General features: G+C 45.3%; 1 protein-coding gene and 1 long non-coding RNA gene across 3 annotated transcripts in view; one reads left to right on the top strand and one right to left on the bottom strand.

The window, feature by feature from the left end:
• The window catches only part of BRAP (BRCA1 associated protein), a 16,744-nt gene extending 7,133 nt beyond the window's left edge, over nt 1-9,611 (top strand). The window contains exons 7-12 of the mRNA XM_068910744.1: nt 633-708; nt 1,343-1,481; nt 1,971-2,080; nt 3,843-3,932; nt 5,829-5,932; nt 7,211-9,611. Coding sequence (XP_068766845.1) covers nt 633-708; nt 1,343-1,481; nt 1,971-2,080; nt 3,843-3,932; nt 5,829-5,932; nt 7,211-7,571 — 880 coding nt within the window. The 3' untranslated portion in view covers nt 7,572-9,611. The remainder of the gene's footprint in view (nt 1-632; nt 709-1,342; nt 1,482-1,970; nt 2,081-3,842; nt 3,933-5,828; nt 5,933-7,210) is intronic.
• On the bottom strand, nt 7,971-19,889 carry LOC138061358 (uncharacterized). Of its 2 annotated transcripts, XR_011134996.1 has the most exons (5): nt 19,649-19,889; nt 18,473-18,599; nt 17,189-17,305; nt 16,078-16,195; nt 7,971-13,730 (listed from the first exon to the last, which is right to left on the bottom strand). It is a non-coding gene; the product is annotated as an uncharacterized lncRNA (long non-coding RNA). The 2 variants fall into 2 exon arrangements; XR_011134995.1 differs by having other exon boundaries at nt 18,473-19,889.

Here is a 19,889-nt window from a genome sequence, read left to right as displayed (position 1 = left end):
AGAGGCCTTTTCCTTTTCTAATTGGACTGCCTTCATCTAATGCGAAAGCCAGAAAAACCTTCACTTTCTGCATGCCTCTTGCTTCACTAGAGCACTGAATTTACTCCTGCCTTCTCAGCTGTCCTCCTCAAAGACCAAGGTGGTTGTTATGATTGTAGCTCTCCACTGAAGATATTGTCAATTGGCAGCAGTCCAGAGAAGCAATATTTAGATGCGTACAGGTGCTTCCGGCAGTGCTTACAACTGAGGCAGAGCAGTGTTTCTTGAGCTCTGCCATTGTTTTTGTGCTTACATGGCAGATGCTGAGGTCACTGGCAGCCCCACGGCTGCTCTTGGTTGCAGCTTTTCTCAGCACCTGGACTGCAGCAAAACCAGGTCAAACTGAGACTGTGGAATGGCTTTGGAAAAAACGATGTTTGTTCTGTCACATTTGTTCCTGGCTTAAAAACAATAGACTTGTGTGGAATGGAGACAAATGTGAGTTGGGGAAAATGAGAGCCGAAAGATTCGTGCATGCAGGGAGTGTCCCACTGCATAAAGCATTCACTTTGAGATCTCTGGGTCTGTGTTTAATTACCATAATACTAAGATAGAGCTCCTTGTGCCTAATCATTATGCTTATTACCCTCTAGGTGTCCTGTCTGCAGATACTGCCAAACACCTGAGCCAGTGGAAGAGAACAAGTGTTTTGAGTGTGGAGTTCAAGAAGTAAGTAGGTGGGTGGATGGTGAGTGAGATCTAGACTAGATTGGACTGCACTGCTACTCTAGTTGCTTTTGGGGTTAATTCTGTGGCTGCCATTGAACTGATTTTACCAGTCAGTGGTGTATCTGCTTTCCTTTTGAGTTAGAATCAGTACTGGGAACTGATACTACCATCCAGGTTTTCCTGTTCTGACAAATGTTTCCAATTCTTAGAGACGTATTGGAATATGAGCTGATCAGAGCTTGCGTGCTTAGATGCGTACGGTAGCAGGGGGCTAAACTAACAATGAACAGTTCTAGTCTGTGTTCTTCAGAGCTTGCTTTCACGGTCCTGCTGTGCTGCCTTGTTCATTAATCAAGGCCGTTCTTCCATCCATTCTCGTGGTAGTATATCCAAGTGCCTGGCACCTGCAGGCTCATAATTGGCTTGAATGAGCAGGTACTCCTTCTCTTTAGCCTTTAATCTGAGTGAGGCTTCAAAGAGGGGGAAAAAAGTAAATGCTATTCATTTTCTAAGAAAGTGGATGGAAATGCACAGCATCAGCAGGACGTCAGCGTCCTTGATCGCACTTTCTCAAAGCTCTGGTATCACTGCTTGACAGTATTGTATGTACAGAGCTTTTTCCTTCTGTTGACAGAACCTTTGGATCTGTTTGATATGTGGACACATAGGCTGTGGCCGGTATGTGAGTCGACATGCTTACAAGCATTTTGAGGAGACCCAGCACACCTATGCAATGCAGCTGACCAACCACAGAGTCTGGGATTATGCTGGAGGTAAGTGGTCTCCCTTTCCCTCTTGTAGGATGACTTTGCAAAACAGCTTTTGAGACCCCTTGGCAAGGGCATTTGCAATAGTGCTTTCTTGGAGATAAAGGGGTTTGCATCTGTACTAATATCTTGTCTTTTGGGAGCATCCATCTCCTCTCTAATAGCACCTTTTGTGGGACTGTACCAGATGGAAGAGGGAGAATGTGATTCCGTAATGAACCTGGGCAGTCCTGTAGTCTCTGTGGAATGTGTTTGTTACTCCCTTTCCATCAATTTGCTCTGAGGTATGAAAATGGGCTGTTGTAATAAATATCCTGTAAGGTGTCTATGTGAAGTCTGCTAAATAACAAATACATCTGTTGCTGGCTTCCTGCCTTACTAATACGCTGTTGCAGCAGTCTGCGTGGTTAATTGTGCTGTATAAAGTATTTCCATTGGTGTCAATCTGGGTGTTCTTAAACTAAAGCTCCCTTTGGTTGAATTTTCTCTCTTCAGATAACTATGTCCATCGACTGGTTGCCAGTAAAACTGATGGGAAGATAGTTCAGTATGAGTGTGAGGGAGATATGTGTCAGGAAGAGAAAATCGATGCCTTACAATTAGAGGTAAATATTTTGGCTTTTTGGAGTCTGCTTTGTGCTGCTGTGTCAAATGAAATGTTTCAAATACAGATATGACTACAGGAAAATGGCATCAGCTTATGCAGCAGACTTGTTCCCTGCATGTAGGCAATCATCTTCAGGCAGAAGCCTGTTTTTACTGTTTTCCCTCCCCCCTTTTTTTGTTTGTCTTTTTTCCTCACCTGCTTTCTCTCCAAACTTCTCTCGGCTCTGCAGAGCCGACGCAGCTAAGAGTACGCTGGTCGCACTAGCCAGCGTCCTGTGTGCGCTAGCAGATTGAAGAATAGTCAGTTAAAGTGCTGCGAGCACTGAGGTCAGCGGCGTGAGAAGTGGGTCTGAGTGCCCAGACTCACTCGCCAGAGCCTTCCTAGCATCAGTGGATCTTTGACTTGGCTTAAGAGCCCAGGATATGCATGGAACTGTCAATAAGAGCAGTTTTGCTTGTAAGCAGAGCAGGCGTGTAGGAATCCATAGCTGTGTGCTTGCCCTGCCTCCCAAAGGAAGCTAACAGGCTTGTCTGATAACAGCCTTGTCCTGCTCCCTTTTTTTGGTAGCTGTTGGCCAGCTTCTCTCACATGAACTAGAAGGGTGGAAACCTCAAAAAAAAAAAAAAGGTTCATGTGTGGTTTTTTTTTTTTCCTTTGTCAATGTTCCACCTTAAGGAAAGAGAAACTCAAATTACTGCTCTGCTGAGGGATAGACTGCAGCATGATTTCAGCCACATCAGACACAGGCGAGTCTGAGGAGGAACAAAACATAGAGACCAGCCTTTATAAACTTACTGTTCAGAAAAAATACTTGTTTGCTTTTCCGTGAATCTTCTGAGTTATGCTTAAAGGCTAAATCAGCTATTTTTGACCTTTATTTTTAGGAACCTGGTGCTTAAAGTATGTGGAAGACCCCTCTGTCTAGTTTATAAGACCTAAACATATGCAGAGAGTGGACTTGGCAGCCTATTTTTGGTCTCTGATATTACTGAGAGTGTTCACAGCTTTCTACTCATGTTTAATTCTAAAGTGAAGGCCTCGCTTGGTGCTTATTAGCCTGATGTTAAGAAATGGTCACGTTTTCCAGCATCCTCATAACTCAGCTGCAGAACCAAGAGGGAAAAGATGGGATGTAAGGCACTGCATCCTTGTTTAAATGCCAAAATAACATTGAAATGAACCATCCTTGTTGGAGAACAATTCTTGAGAATAGTTATACATAGCTGAAGATGCTTTTCCGAAGATGCTCTTCCCATCAAGCTAGAGATGTGCGTTTACCCTTCTCCCCTGGGTTTTGGGCAGTGAACGGAGAACTCTACCTTTGAAATTTCAGACTCTCATGACAGGGATGGATGATGTTTCATTTTCCTGTGGAGTGTAAAACTTCGAGAGGCTTATTGCTACTATAAAGAAAAATCTGTCTCTTGTTTTCAAAAGTACTTAGCATGATATTGGGTACAGCTTGGGGGGAATTCTCACTTGATCCTTGCTGTTGTGCTCAAAAGACTTTACTTGAGATGTGTGTGTTATATATAGACATATTTTTTTGTTAATCAAATCACTTGATTTTTAAGTGTTTTGATTTTTAAACTGAATTGGTGAAACACATCTGCTGGATCTGTCGTTTGCATGTATGTTCAAAATGCCCTGTATGCTCAATTTCATTTAAATTGATTTTTGTATTGGAGCCCTTTCGGCTTCTTAATCGGCATAGCCACTCTGCAAAAGCTGACTGTTCTGTGTGTGTTATGTGATTGTAGTACTCCTATCTGCTAACAAGCCAGCTGGAATCACAGCGAATCTATTGGGAAAACAAGATCGTCCGAATAGAAAAGGATACGGCTGAAGAGGTGAGCTCTGCTCTGGGCTTGTGTGAGAGCTCTGCTGAAACAGGCTTCTGAACACTGTTAACTTAAATGGGAGATGGAGCTTTGCAGTCCCTCATGCAGCCTGAATGTTGCGCGGTGTAACCTCGTGTAGCCTGTTTCACTACCAGCTGAGAAAACTGGCTCCAAGGTGTATCCCTTATCTCAATGCTCAGATCTAGCAATTTGCTGCTCAGTGGTGCAGAATAAGGTAGATTGCCACCTAGATTGAAGGCTGATTTACATGTGCTGCTCAGGAAACTGCAGCAGTGGTGAAACAAGTCTGTGCTGCTGCAGGATCCCTGCTTGCTAGTCCCATCTGTTTCACGCTGAAACATATCTCTAGGGAAGGTTGGTGTAGCATAGACAGTGCGACTCTAATTTACTTGGATGCAGAAAGTGGAAGCTGTCTTTCCGCACCAAACACGTACTGATTTTCCTTTTCTTTGTAATCCCCCTATGCCCCCTCATCGCCCTTTGGGAGAAGTTTAGTCTCCTGCTGTAATGCATTCTGTAGGCAGGATGGCTTCAAAACGTCACGAGTAAAAATTCAGTGAGAATACCTTTAATGCTTTTCACTCTGTGTAGATCCTTTTAACTAGGTTTAAAGTGAGTCAGGACTTATGCTTGAGTCCTTAACTGAACTGTCTGTGTGACTGCTAATTAGTCATTTACTCTCTGCAGGTAAGTAGCATCCTGAACGTAGAAATCACGACCTCTAATTCCATCAAAATAATGGTCAACCCTGGTTTAAAGAACAGTTCCAGAAATCTTATGAAAATGCGTATAAAAGGAAAAGCTGTAGTAAAAAATCATCTTGCACGTGATTGGGAAACACGATCCACCAACCAGTTTGAACTGAAACAACTACAATAAACGTCCTAAATATTGCTTTATGTTTAAAGACCCTTACAATTTATTCATGGCATTCTGTCCATGCAAGTCTCATCTGGATCCGTGCCACTATGCAGTGTATTGCATTATCGCTGCTCGGGTTACTTCCCCAAATCAACAATCAGCTGCATAAATGTTCAGTGATTAAGGCTGGAAGGCTTAAAACCTGCTCTGGTGTCGCTGGGGAGAGTATGTATGCTGATACTGGCATTTATCAAAATTGCTCCTCTAGGAAAGCGTTTTTCCTTTTAATTCTTGTCTCCAGTACATACAAGCGTGCTTTTGACATTGCTATAGGGGAAACGGGTGCTTCTATCTATAAATCTGCTAAGTCTTGTGTCAGAATATGTTTTTATGTGTTCCACATAATGTCTAGAGGCCTGGAGCATGGTTCTCTTCAGCAGTAATGGTCTCTAGTTTTGTAATAGAGTGGAAGCGGAAGCCAATGTATGTGTTTCTGTTTGCGTTTTGCATGACTAAGATATTCATGTCAGTAGGTCACTGTCTTATGACAGCAGACTGCTGAGTCAATGCTGACAGAAATAGCGTGTTCATTTTCAGACTTTGACCATACTTATTTGAGGTTTAGTTTAAAATGAGCAACAGCCTTGTATTGTAAAGCCCTAGGGTGAAAATTTAAGTTTGCTGGCAGATAGAAAAATATCTGAGAGAATGGCTAAATGAATGCTGAACTGCAGTAGATGCAGCCTTTTTTTGAATGGGATCCCTGGCACAATTTGCAGCCTGAGTTACTGTTCTGTATGAGCAACTTCCACGGCAACATGGTTCTTGCTGGGGTAACTGCAAAGGGTAATGCAGAGGGTTTTAATCCAAACTGGCAGCGTTCTTTCTCTCACTCATGTGAACTTTTGCTTACCTGGATACAGTAATTGGTCAAAGTCTAGAAACCACTTCAGAAAAATGAATGTCATAATGAAAGTGCACAGGACTTTGATCTGTTTGAAATGTCTGTGTGTTTGTTTTTAGATTAACAACATGAAGACCAAATTTAAAGAGACCATTGAGAAGTGTGACAGTCTGGAACAGAGGCTGAATGACTTGCTCAAAGAAAAGCAGTCTGTCGAAAGGAAGTGGGTACCGCTGCCAGGTTTAGTTGCATGCAGCCATTAAAACTTGACACACTCACATTCAAAAACAAAAAAAAATCTTGCTATTCCTGTGCAATTTTGAGCTATTTAAACTGGTAGAGTGAGAGCCCAGCTTATTTTTAAAAAGCTCCCATTTCTGTGGGTGTTCACAAATGAGAAGTGCCTGTTGAGTTGCATGCAGCTTTTGGGCTCTTGGCTCTTTTCACATGGTCTGCATAGTTAGCATTCAGTAAACCGTTCTCTTCCTCTGCCTGCTCAGAAGTAGACACCACTCTGTTTTGTAATTGGGGGACACATCCTCCACAGAGAAAGGCAGCCCAGCAGAGGCATCTCACCAGCACAGAGAAATATGTAAATCTTGGGAAGTGCCCAGATGAAGGATGTCAAGCATGGGGACAGAGTCGTTGGGTGCATTCCAGCTTCTTCCATGCTGGAAGTGGGAAGCTTCCATTCCAGCTTAGGTGGGACTGCAGGCCCGTAGCGTTCCTGCCTCTCCATCAGTCCTGGCTGTAGCAGGGAGCCCAAGTTAGTGAACTAAGGTACATGCAGCTCACCTTGCTGAGTGGAAAGCAGTCTGCATATGATGCCTGCAAGCTTTCAGGGGTGAAGCACTGGGCTGCTGAAAGGAGCAGGGAAGCACTGTCTGTGTAACATGACGCTGCTGATCTTGTGGGAGCATCTTGCTTCTGAGTGAAGTGATATCATCAGGGTCTTGTATTCAGAGTATGGTGGAAGCCAGGATCTGGAAGTCCCCAACTCTCCTTAGCTCTCTAAGGACCATATATAATATCTATACCATCTTTGGCACCTATTCCGTAACTTGCAGATGCACGTTCAAGGTTACAGTCCCATCCTCCCCCCTCACCCTGTCTGTTGCCTGCACTAATGGCCTTTGGCACCGGATAGGATTGCCTAACTCGCAAGGGAAAGGATTCTCCTGGGTTATGCGAATTGAGTGACAAAGCTGGGATTCTACTCCCCCAACATCTTATTCCATGTGCAGGTAACACAAGCAGGTGTCAGCAAGCCTAACGCGGGATAGAAAATTTCTAGGGAGTTTCAAAGTCCTTTTGTGTTAGATCTATTGCTTTCCCCTTCCCCATCTTTTGCCAGGAGGCCCCAGTCAAGTCCTGAGTGGTCCTGGTGGGGATGAAGACAGCTGGGGGTCAGCTGCCCTAAGGACTGGAAGTAAAAAGGAGGCAGTAATATCTGATCTAGGTGTACTATGCTGTTTTTCTGTCTTGTGCTTCTATCCGTAAGGTGCTCTCAGCTGAATAACAAAGTGGCTAAACTTTCCAATGAGTTGAAAGAGGAGCAAGAACTGAATAAGTGTTTGCGAGCGAATCAAGCCTTGCTTCAGAACAAACTAAAGGAGGAGGAGAGAGTGTTAAAGGAAACCTGTGAACAGAAGGACCTGCAGATCTCGGAGATCCAGGAGCAGTTGCGGGATGTCATGTTCTACTTAGAGACACAACAGAAAATCAATCACCTCCCAGCTGAGACCCGACAAGAGATCCAGGAAGGACAGATCAACATTGCAGTGGCATCTTCTGCCAGCTCCTCCACGGGGGGTACGGGCAAACCTTCTTCCAGGAGAGGCCGTGGTAAGAGGGGCAAATGAGAATCGGAACACACTGCTCCCCCATGGAAACTGGCCAAGCTCACCTCTCGGGACTCTGGCTGTGAACGCCCAGTTCAGTAAAGCTCGGCTAGAAATTGTCTTCAGAGCTTCTCATAAAACTGGTTGCCAGTCAACAGAGGTGTCTGTGGTATTTAAAAGCATTTCACTGCACTATTTAGCTGTTTTTAGGTAGATCTTAATGACCATTTTGCCTCCCTACCTTTTCAAAGCCCCTCCTATTGTGCATTGGACTTTCTTCTTGGAGAATGTACTGTTTTGGGGGGTGGGGGGTGTGTGTACATGTGTTAAACATCACATTCCCTAAGGGGATATTGTAGGCTAGACCCAGTGTTTAAGGCTTCCTAGGTCCTTCTCCCCCATCTCTATGGATTACAAGTATTCTCAATTAATACATGGTTTTATTTAAGACACAATGTAAATTAGATGGTGTACATCTCCTTTTAGTATATGCAGTCCAGACGCTGCAGAACTGTTAGTGCAGGAGTAGGACTGTAGCTTGGAATTAAAAAGGAGCGTAGTGCAGAAAATAAACGATCTTAGTGGTGTAAGAAACGAAATGAGTCCTAAAGGGTCCTATCTAGGATATTAAATGCTTTAAGGGACTTTGCTGAACTACTATCTATTTCTTCATTTTAAAGATGGCCTTTAAAAGGCCAGTGCTAGCTGCCTTTGGGGCAGAGAGCATGAAAGGCTTTATGCTCTGGAAATTGTTTAACATGGTTATTTTTCAGGCATGTCTATAAGTTAAATAGAACCTTCTTTGCAAAGACTGGTAGACGTTGCGTCTGAACAGCCACAGCAGCGTTCTGATCTTCCTGGAGCGGGGTGCGTACGCTTTCCCTCTATTAGCTGCGCTAGGAATATGTTGGCATACGTTCCAGCGCTATCCTCAAAATGAGGTGGGGAGAATGACTAACGCAGCATTTTAAACATTTGCTTCCTACATGCCAGTACTCAGCCTTTGCACTGGCTGCCAGTCCCTAGCCCGCAGGGCTGCCGCGCTCCGAGTTTGGCCTCCAGAGCCGAGTGCGCTGCCCTGCATGGGGACCCTCACCACTAGATGCAGCTGTTGTGTCCAGTTGCTGTGATCACGTCGTGCTGCCTGTTCTGGTTTGAAAAGCGGCTCTGTCCAAAATCTTGGTTGGCAAAACCATTGCATTGTTTGCTCAAAAGGTGCACAGACCCCTTAAGGGAAATCTGTGGAAAAATCTGGCTTTTTCCCCTCTTAGGAGGGTTACCAAATGTGATGCTCTGGGGTGGGAACAGTTTTACCTTGACTGGAGAAGTGAACGTGCTTGTTGCTGTGGTGTGCTTGCAGCCTGAGAGTTTAAGGCTGCTCCTTCATTAAAAATGGCTGGGGGAGTTCTGCAGTTGTCTCTTCAGATCATAGTATGATCGTCTTCAGTTGCTAGAGCTGTGGGAACAGCCTTGATGTTAGGCTGTAACACTGAAAATGCAGCTGCAACTTACCAGCTCCAAATTGGAACAAAGAAATAAATTAAAAAAAAGTCTTTTATTGACAGAAATTCTTTTTGGCCAATGGAAAGGAATAAGTTACAATAAATATAACAACTCTAGTAAGGTGAGTCTTTATTTAATCTGCTTCATGACTTTATTGATTGGCAGGTTTTATTTCTTTCGAGAAGCGTTAAACTTTCTTACTTTGAAATATGTGGCTCTTGTTAATGTATTCATTGCATCCATAACTTTGGTTTGAAGATCTGCCCCAATCTTCTGGAACTTCTACCTTTTCTAACTTTGTAGCATGAATGTACACTAACTCTTTTCTAGTGTGTGGATTGTACAACCAGGCCTCTGCCTTCTGTAAGATATTCTAAAGACCTAGAGATATACAACACAGCTTGCTCTCCTATAGAAACTATTTTATTTTATTTAAGATATATTTTTACACCATCTAAGATCCTCCTACCTTTTGCTGAAAGCCTGCTTTATGTAGAACTCTAAGATGCTGTACTGTATCTTGGAATTCATTTTCAAAAAATGTGATTGAAAAATTAAGTGTACAGTATTTCTGTTTGTGTATTTAAGCGGAAGTAGAGGGAGGAGATGGCAGGGGAAAAGGACGAAACATGCCCTGCTCTTCTTAAAGCGTTTACTTTTAACTCAAGGGCAAAGCTGTCTAAACTAGTTTTTTTTTTTTTTTTTTCCCCATGTTTGAGTTGGGGGGAAGTTTGGTTCAGCTGAGCAAGCTGTACTAGCTAATAAGGCTGGGCAATTATCTCTGGCTCATGAGAAGTGGGCAGCTCATGCAGAAAAGGCACAGGTTATTGAATGAATGCTTCTGTGTTCAAGCTAGTTGTGAAATTACCCTCAGTCCTAGAAGAGCTCTTCCAGCTTCTCCTAAATTCATGCTAGGTGGCAAGGCGACCTAAAGTGTGCCTCAAGTTATTTATCCACTGCTGTGGTAAACAGGGTTTCCTCCATGCTGCTGCTGGGTGAGGCTTGCAGGAAGCACCCTCCGTGCAGTCCTGCCCCCAGGTGGGACCCTGCTCTTTATCTGGCCGCTGGGCAGGAGCCGGTGGGGTTCGAGGCTGCAGGGGGCCTGGCGGGAAGGGCAGACTTCCCGCAGAGGCTGGTCTGTGCCTCCTGCTCACCCATCATCGGGACAGCCAAATGCCTGAAGAAAGCAGTAGCTCTTAGACCTCTTCAGCCTGAGGTCAAGTTTTGACATCTGCAACTCAAATCTTGTCAGATTTGTGGCTAATGACTCAGCACCAGAACCGTAAAAGGTTGCAGCAGCATAAAACTTCCCCAAGCACTGGACTGGCTGAGATTGGCCAAGGTCCTGCTATGATTAAGTCTTAGAATAGATGTTATTTTCTTTTTTGAAACCATGAAGAAAAAATCCCCATCTACTGAACAGCAAAGGAGTTATGCTGTCTCCACTGATGCTGTGTCAGGTGCCCGGAGTGGCATTAAGTAGAGCTAGGACAGAGCCTGGGCTGGCACTTGCCATAAGGGCTGTGCAACGGTAACAGAAAGGACACGTTCCAGGAGGAGTGAGAAAGGGGTGATGTGCTCTCCCTGCAGCCCAGCAGGCAACAGGGAAAGGCCACTGGGGCCAGTGCACTCCGTGACCCTTCACTGCGTTCTGTACTTATCTCTCTGCAACAGCGCCTGGCAGAGAGGCAACAGGAATGCAAAATGACTTGTGGTTCTGTGTACGGCAGTGCAAGCGCTCAGCTCGCCACATCTAGCCTGGTAAAGTCTGAAACACCCAGCAAACCTGAGACTCCCCAGTGTCGGTGTTGCACCTCAGTGGTGAGAGGACCCATCTGCTCAAGAGAGGAGGTCATGGAGGACTGTCAGGAGGATTGCAGGATTTAAAAAGGCCAGGGAGAAATGCAGATGGAAAGGAGTGAGAGCCAGCAGTCACACAAAGCTTGGCGGAGCCCCTCTTGCTTTGAGGATGCTGAAATGATTCACTCCAGCAGCTGTTCCTGAGCGAGCCAGGAGGAGAGGTGGTTAAACAGGGGGGCAAGTCAACATCATTTCTCATTGCTTGTGCTCCTGATCTGGTGGAAGCAGAGCCTGCAGCCAGAGAGGAATAGCAGGGACAGAGTGCGCAACACTCTTCTCCTTGGAAGGAAAATTGAAGGTAGCTCGGGGGTGAGCCAGTGCCCAAGCCTTGGCCATAACTGCTTTGCACCATGGATATCACTTCCTGTATGCAAATAGTGAAGCCCAGACTTAACAGGAGACAAAAGCAGTGCTCCTTGGTGGGGCTCAGAAGTTCACAGGAGAAGGCTTTCACCTTACCACCAGCTCCAGTACCTGTGGGGTTGGTACTCACGCCCTGAGTGCAGGGCCGACCTGCAGCCCGCGAGTTCCCATTGGACTACAGGGCCATAAAACAAGCTCCTGAAATAGGAGTCCAGGAGCACTGAGGGGCGTTTCAGGGTTCCCATGCAACGGGAGACTGCATGGTGGGACTAGGTCACCCACAGTGATGGCAAAGCAAAGCAGGTGCGATATCCAGGGAAGAGCTTCAGTGAGTGCCAGCTCTCTGCTGACGGGTTTCCCTAAGCCCTTTCCGAGTTGGAGCAGCAGCACCCCACAGTGCCGTTCCCCATGCAGCCCAGCTGGCTGTGGGAACTGCAGCTCGGGGTCAGGTGTAGGATTTTCTGCAAAGGGCAGAGCAGCTAGTGGCCATCAGACAGCCCATCGCTTGGTGTGTCCCCCAGCGCGGTATCTCGGGTAACTCCCCTGCAGCGCTCTGCATGCCCATGCCACAGCAAGCAGGGGCCCTGCCAAATCAGCATGTTCCTGTCCTGCCAGCAGCATCCCCCAGGAAGCTGGGGTAACCAGCACTCATTTTTCCTTCTGTTTACCTCGGCTAAGGTTTGCCTTTTCATCAGAGCCTAATTCCCTAAGGCCACGTGGAAAATTCCTGCCTTGATCTGCGCCGACTGACTTGTCTGTTCTCGTTTGAGCTCCAAGAAAGTTGCACCCATTTCTCCTATGCTTTTCTTTTTTTTTTCTCTCTTTTTTTTTTTTGGTGTGTAAATGGGCATTATGGTCTAATAACTATAATTTAAAGGCAGACACATCCAGCTGGTCCAGCTTCCCAAAGCAGGCCCTACACCAACACACAGTGTTTGGAGGGGTGTTTTGCAGAATGGAAATGACACTTGTGTGTTCTCCAGGCTGAAATTTGGCGTGTGTTCTCCAGGCTGAAATTTGGCATATGTTATACAAGGCAATGCGTGAAGGCAGCTGTGTGCACTGGTTCACTTTAGCCTCTGACTTCAGCTGCCTCAAACAGGTTAAGAGAACCAGGAACATCCAAGGTTCACAATTATTTTGGAAACATGCGAGTGTCAGACCCTTCTGGGAAGTAGCTGTCTGTGTAGGTCACTTAGTTGCTTTACAGGAAGAGGGTCTGCTGCTCACCCCTTTTCTTGCTTAGTGATACCTCCAGCTCACAGCTGTGCCCAGGAGGGGGATAGACCCTGTTGCTGCATGACCACAGTGCTTCGAGGAGCTGCACTGTTGAGAAAACAGCAAAAAGCCTCGAGTTTGCTTGAAGCAGGAAGCAATGCTTGTCCTTTGCTCTTATTTAATGCCCAAGCTAAGGCCCTGCACATAACGTTTCCTGTTCCTGTGCCTCCACTGGGCAAACACAGCAGCATTTATGGCTTTGCCCCTTCTTGACCTGGAAGTAATCAGTTAATTGAGTTAGGCAACAAACATCAAGATACCAGTGTTTTCCTTCTGCCTTCTCACAATGCACTCTTTCCATCCCAAGCCTGGTTAAAAGCATCAAACACCTAAAAGAAAATAATGTTTGCTTCCCCACCAGGAAATTGGTCCCTGTTGGGTCCCAGAGCAACACAGAACCAGAGAGGACCTCACTACTCCTCTCCCCACCCTCAAATCCAGATAACCTCAACAAGCCCGACCATGAACTCATCACATTAATAAATATGCAGAGAATGCCAAAATCTCAGTCTCCTGGTGAGCACAGGCCTATCCACTCCTAACATAGCTAGCAACACTGAGTGGTAAAGGCTTTAACTATGAGTGCCTCAGAGTCTCAGCGCAGCTCAGAAAACCCCCAGCAACCAGCCTCTACCTACCTCAGCAGGGCAGCAACCCCTCCAGCTGGAGCGGCTTTATAGGAGCTGTTGGCCCTGAAGAAGAGGAACCAGGTGTTGCGCTGGTGACTGCTGCACAGAAAGAGCAGTCAGACTGCCGTTATGCATTTGAGGGGTGCTTTTCTTGGAGGTAGATTGAAACTCAGCTGTTTTTCTTGCTCATTTTTGGTGTCCCTATGCACTGCTAACATGCTTGGAGGACAAGGTGTGTGTATTTTGTTTTCCTGGATCCAAAGATGGTGATGTTTTTAACTATTTACATGCCCCTGCCTTCTAGTCTCCCTCTTTCCTCTCATCTCTATTTTTGTGTGACTTTATGCAATATTTCCAAGTCTCCCTGGACACACGACACATGAGGTCAAGAAATGTATGTTCTTGCCCGGTAAAGCAGGAGAGTCTAAGAATGTAAAACAAGCTCACCTTGGGGGGTTTCTTCTCTTGGGGTGGAGGGAGACCCCCACTATGGATGTGAACTAATCGCCTGGGCAGCCTCATGAGCTCTGTGTTCAAGTTCTGTAAACTTAAAACACAGCAAATCTGTTTAGCATATAAAATGTGATTAGATGTCTTAGAAAAATTCCTCTACACCATTGGGAAAGTCAGTCCAAGCAGAATTAATGTAGGCCAGAGGAAATCCCAGTGCTGTTGGCTTGAATCTAGGGTCTGAGTGGAGCCCCAGTTCAAAGGGAGATGCTGTGGGGTGGGATGGGCAAGCTGGCACTGCCGGGGGCTGGTCCAGTCCAAGTGGAGCTGGGCCCAGGGTTTCCCTTGGCAAGCGTGGGGGGGCTACGTGAGGAGCAAAGAGGGCTTTTTCCAAACAGTTCTCCTTGCCAGCTTTCAAAGGTGCTCTAGCTTCACCAGAGTGAAGCAGAAATACGAACGGGATCCTGCCTATTCAGGGAAAGAGCAAAGACCTGAACGCAGTCCTGGGAACCAGGAGTGTCTAGCTTCTCCTCTTTAATTGCATATACACCTGCAGTTTCTTTGCACGAAGTGAAACACCTACTCTTCTTCCCAAGGAATCAACAGGGAGGAATGAACAACTGTGTAAATGCCGAGTTTCTAAACAGCTGGGTGGAAATGTGGACAGTATGCTGAAATCGTGGCATTTTCCTCTGCAGTGATCAGAGTCAAACTGCAGAAGCAGTTAAGAGGATTAGATATTTTTGATCATATTTGCAGCTGCACTAGCTGAAACTGAGAGCAGAACCCTGAATGCTTCATTCTGGGAAACAGCTCTGTAGGCCTGGAAGGGAATCCCCCTCGGGATCGCTCATCTTGGTATGCTCTAGGACCCCACTGTTTTACGGAGCTACAAGTATTTGTGGCTCCTACAGGCCATAGCTGAAAGAGTGGTGCTCAGCTCCCTTGCAAAGCCAGGCTCTTGTGCTCCTGTGGAAAAGTCAGCGCGAGCCAGCCCGGATGCAGGGCTCTGAGCTGCAGTAATGTCTCCAAAATGTCAACTCCCACACAGAAGGCCTATGTCTCCCAACTGTCATAGCACAAACGACAAACACGATAGAAACCTTGCCAGGTTTAAAACCAGAGATGAGGAGGGAGATCCCTCTCTGGACATCAGTTAGAGGATTTCTTTAACAGTTCTATTGCCATTATCCGAGTTGCCTTAGCACTGCAGAGCTTTAGCAATGAAATCTAATTTCACTGCACTCCCGCTCATAGTTAAGTTTCAGTGTCTAGTTCTCATGCATTAGCACTGTGTTACCATCCAAATAAAAATACCTGACAATTCCCTCTGAAGCTCAGTCTTGCAGAGAGGCTAGTGATGTGCTGCCAGCACGTTAGCAGGAAGCTCCCTGCTTTTCCTTAGGGACACCTCTGACGAGCCTTTGGCCCCAGATGCAGAAGGGATGGGCTGAGGAGGAGTATGGAAGCCATTAAGCTCTTTTCCAATCTTACACAAAAATGTGGTCTTGTAACCAAGGAAGAAGACATCACTATTTAACACATAGGCACATTTGCTGGAAACGCTTAGCCCTGCTCCCGGAGGCGGCCTGAAGTCTATTACTAGCAGAATATACCGCACGGATGGGGGCGGGGGCTCCTGCGTGGGGAAGTGGAAGCCCTTTCCCTGCGGATGGAGCTCCTGCTGGTGCTCCTGATTAATGCAGGCAGGTTTGCTCGGAAGCCAAGCTGGCTCTCCAAAATCGATGATCTGAGCCTCAGGTATAACATGTCTGAGGAGGGAAAAATCTGTGTGTCTCACTTCCAATTTGTCTGATGATTTTAGCAAGGAGCTTTTGAGAACAGGAGAGAGAATGCCAGAGGTAACAAATTCAGCCCTTTCCAAATACTACCACATGCCAGTCATCTGCCAGAAATGTAAAACAAGACTGTGATCCTAAATTTGTCTTTCAAATGTACCTGTGCCCGTTCTGTAGTATTTTCCCCCTAATCACTAGGGATTAATACCGGAGTGCACTGAAACATCTGAGGTGATGGGGCACAGCGGAAATTCCTCGGGGGCTGGTAATAGTAACTGAAAGCTGTTCTGTGAAGCAAACCTGATGCTGACTTGGTTTTTAATGGACATCTGTCTGTAGGGACAAAATGCCATGGCAACTGGCTTTCTTGTTGGCATGCCAATCTCAGCAAAGGGATAGGGAGAGGATGAGCACTGAAGGGTCCGTGTGATAGTACTTGGGAAATGCAGAGGTACCGCTTGACAAGGCTGTGAGGTAAAGGTTGTTTATGCTCTCTGAGCACCAGCTCTTGAGGGATTTAAGAGCTAAATCTTGGCATAATGATTGCTTTGTCTGCTGCTGCTTAGCAGGAGTTAGTCTTGGTCCCCCCCTCCCCTTCATAAAAATGCTAAATCTAAAAGCAGAAAATGCTAGGCTGAAGATCACCTGGCAGTTTGCTTGGCAGAGGCAGGGGCAGAGTCACTGTCTTCCGATGTGCAGCTATGTCCCAAAACACTTGCCACAGAGCTAGCGTGCTGTTGTGTGGATCCCGGAGCGTCACCTCCTAAGGAAGGAAATGTTCTCTTTTGGTGTCTGAGGCCCATGGAAAGTGAGAGGAAGGTTCACTAAAATGTTGCTTATAAGTAAAACAAGCTCTGGCACCTCTGTACCCCCTCTCTCAAGCTCTGCAGACATCGCCATTTTCCTTAATCTCCCACTGGTGGCAGTAAAAGCGGTTGGCATATGCATGTTTCGGCAGGCCTGTCTGTCATCTGCACCCTATCTGAACTGGGTTTGAGGAGGAGTTAGTGAGTTGAAAGCTACTGTCTGGCCCACGTTAGCAATGCTACTATGTGCTGCAAGAAGTGCAATGGCATGGGTAGTACTGGGAGGAAATAGTTTTAACAGTGCAAGGGTGGGTCAAGAGGTATGTTCGATGGGAGCAGCTCTCCACCTGGAATCCAGCTGTGAATTCAGGCACTGCAGGCAATGAAAAGACACTATATAGAAGTTGGGGCGGGGAGGAAAGTCAGAAAAGAGTCAGCAATAGGCAGTAGTTGTCTCATTTGGTAGGCTTCTGAACTTGCGCTTTGGTTCTGCTCATTGTTGTGCAGATACCTCTTTCTGGTTTGGCAAGTATTGAATTAATCAGTTCAAACTGATTGCAGCTTTGCTGACTAGCTAATATCATATCTCTCTGGGAAGTGCTTCTCTTCTTAGAGGACCTGATTTGTTTTCCTAATGTCTTTCCAAGTGTTTGGAGATTCCTGTGCCTGTAGCATCGTCAGCAACACTTTAGCCTCTAAGAGTAGGATTAGGGATAATGGAAGTAAATAATAGAAGTCTTCAGGAGAAAAAGAAAAAAGTGTAGAAGTACCCAGTTCTGTGAGCTTCTCTGACAGTTGATTTTGCTTAAAATAAATGTCAAGTGCTAGTGTTAATTGTCCCCCCATAGGCTGGCATGTTTCATCTTGTTGAATACTGTTGAGGATCACCCTGGCTGGCTCAAGGAAGAGAGCACAATACCTAAAAGCAGGTTATGTCAAGGAAATATTACCTCATGTAGCAGTTCTGGGTAAGTCATGGTATTATCAGAATCATTAATCTTCATATGCAAATACAGCTTGCACATGTAGTCACAAATCTAAATGAAAACAGTAGTCTTCAGAAAGACCTGGAATAAGAATGGAAACAGCAAAATATAATGTGATTCTTGAATAAATAGTTGCTTTTCTTTCTTGACCAGGGAACGTACAAATTTGAATTCTGAACTTTTCTACAGCTAGACCATTGGAGCCACAGACTGTTGTCTGTCCTTTGCCACAAATCATTTCCAGCTAAACTAGCAGATATAATGGTAGGCAGTAGCAACAAATAAATAAATTCAAATCATAAAAAGATAAATATGGAGTGCCGGAAATTGCAGGACCTTCAAGAACTGTATGCAGGGAGAGGAAGTAGACATCACAGGTAAAGGGAAATAGATGCCATAATGCCAGTATAACTCCCTTTCACTGGAAGCATGAGTAGTCTGTTGCAGAAGTGAACACACAAGAGGAAGGTGAGAAGCAGTATTTGTACAGGCAGTCACAAAAGGCTGCCACTGGATTCAGAGACCTAACTGCAGATCCTCTAATGGACGTTAGTATCTGAGCTATTTTAATGTGGTCATTTCTATATTTATTTTCAAAGTGTTTGTATGAAGATGCTAGACAAACAAAGCAGGGAAAAACACAACAAAAGCCAAACAGAGCTTAACAAAACAAAGAATACATTACAGGAGAAAACAAGTCAAACTGCAACTGCACTTGAGTCATTACTGCAGATATGAACACGAGAGTCTTATTCATACAACTGCTTTCCAAGTATGTAATGTTACCCCAACATACAATTTAATACAGTCATGTCAGCTCTTAGAAACTATCTCTGCCAATTGAACCTATTTTAGTTCTTCTGACATCCTTGAATATCAGGGGCTTCATCTTAGCCAGTGGGATCCCACAGCATGGTTGCCACTTCAAAATGCTGCAGTCTCTTTAAAAGTTCTTAACCTTTAGTCACATAAATAGTGACTAATTGCTGTGCACTCTAAATACTCTTAGCTGAAAAAATATTGAAAGTAACTTCCTTTACATCTAAAAAAAACTATTAAGTGATCTGGATATGTTATGCTCAGTTGTCTCTTACCAGACCTTCTTGTGCTTTTTTTTTTTTTTTTTGGTAACTTTCCCTTAAAATTCAAAGCACACTGATAAAACACATCCTTGACGAAGTAATCCTTTTTAGCTGTAGCTTACTTCAAGATCCAAAACATGCCTTGAAACTAAAGCAAGTTCCTTACCTGCTACGTTTCTTGTATTGTGGTGGTGTGCTGAGGCCCTCGGTTTGGGTTCCAGTGGCACCAAGCAAAAGACGTACAAGACTTTACAAACAGTACCCTGAAGCGCTGGGTGAAAACTTTCTGTATGCTAGCGCACAGAGAGATAGAGACGCAGATATATAACGTATGTGAACAATACATGTATATTCAACTTTACAAAAAGAGGCTTGTTTTCTCGTAGCTTCTCTGAGGTAACCTTAGCTATCTAGTAAGGGCGGTGAGACCGATTTCTGCTTTTACAGTAAATGGTCCTAAAGCCTGTGGTAGCCTTAGCTGCCCTCACACTTTAATACGTCCTACAGAAAATCTCGGACTGCTGAAACTCTTGATATCCTTGGGGGGTCTCAGTTCTGTGGCTGTGAGACAGCAAAGAGACAAGTCGGTTTGATAAAGCGACTGGAAAACCTAGTTTCCATAAACTGCTGGCTCTGTTCGGGGAAGCATTTCCAACTGAATAATTCTTTCTTCTGAGCCCATTTCAGCTGGTATCTGTCGTCTAGTTAATAAAGTGTTAACCACAGGTTATTTGGGTAAAACAAAACAAGTAGTTTAACAGTGAAAAGTGTAGGGGAAATGCTAATTTGAGAAAGCTGTTAAATATTGTTATCTTTTTACTATTGTGTGTTGCCACCCACAACTCTTCCAACCGCATGGGAAAACTATTGCTTTACAAGCAAGGTGTATAAATAATGCCTGCCTAACAGCATCGTTCCTTTTTATTATACCTGAATCCTGCGGGAATTCTGGAGCCTTTCTATGAATAGATTAAACTCGAAGCATTTTGAGTAACCATGGCTATAAATCAATTTAGCTCATGTTTGTGAAACTACATCTGCTCTTGCTAACCCTGCATGTACATAGATTTTTAGCAGGACAGACCACACTTTGTGTTTACGTACTGGCATGGACTGGGTTCGCTCCAGAGCCCGTGAAGGCTGCTTTTTCAGCAACGCAGGGACAATTAATGAACCAGAGCTGCCCAGTGCCTGCATTTTGAGTTTTATGCATGAAATTTGGTGGTGTGTGGTAGGTAGAGTGAGCCTGCATTTTGTGATCATATACTTTTTTTTTCTTTTTTTGGTCAGTTAGGGTTTGACTAGAGCAATGAAAAAAAAAAATCCCAGAAATCTCTAATACCGGAGGGGCTGCCGGTGCAGATTGCGATAATCCCCCCCCTTCCCCCGGCTCCATCTCTGGCGCGTTTCACTCGGTGACTGCGTACAATGGCTGTGGGACGTGATCGTTTACCGGTGAGGGAATTTAATGCCTTTGTGCTCAAAGGTGAGAAAAATCGGTTAACAACTTCGGTCGCCAGCGCAGGGCGCTGAGGTAACTCCCGGCCGCTGGCGCAGCTCGGCCATCTTCCCGAGGCGGTCGC

Source organism: Struthio camelus, chromosome 17 (genome assembly GCF_040807025.1).
Source record: "Struthio camelus isolate bStrCam1 chromosome 17, bStrCam1.hap1, whole genome shotgun sequence".
In the NCBI taxonomy this organism is placed as follows: Eukaryota; Metazoa; Chordata; class Aves; order Struthioniformes; family Struthionidae; genus Struthio; species Struthio camelus.
The sequence above is the reverse complement of the archived record's forward strand: the minus strand, read 5'-3'. Positions and strand labels throughout refer to the sequence as shown.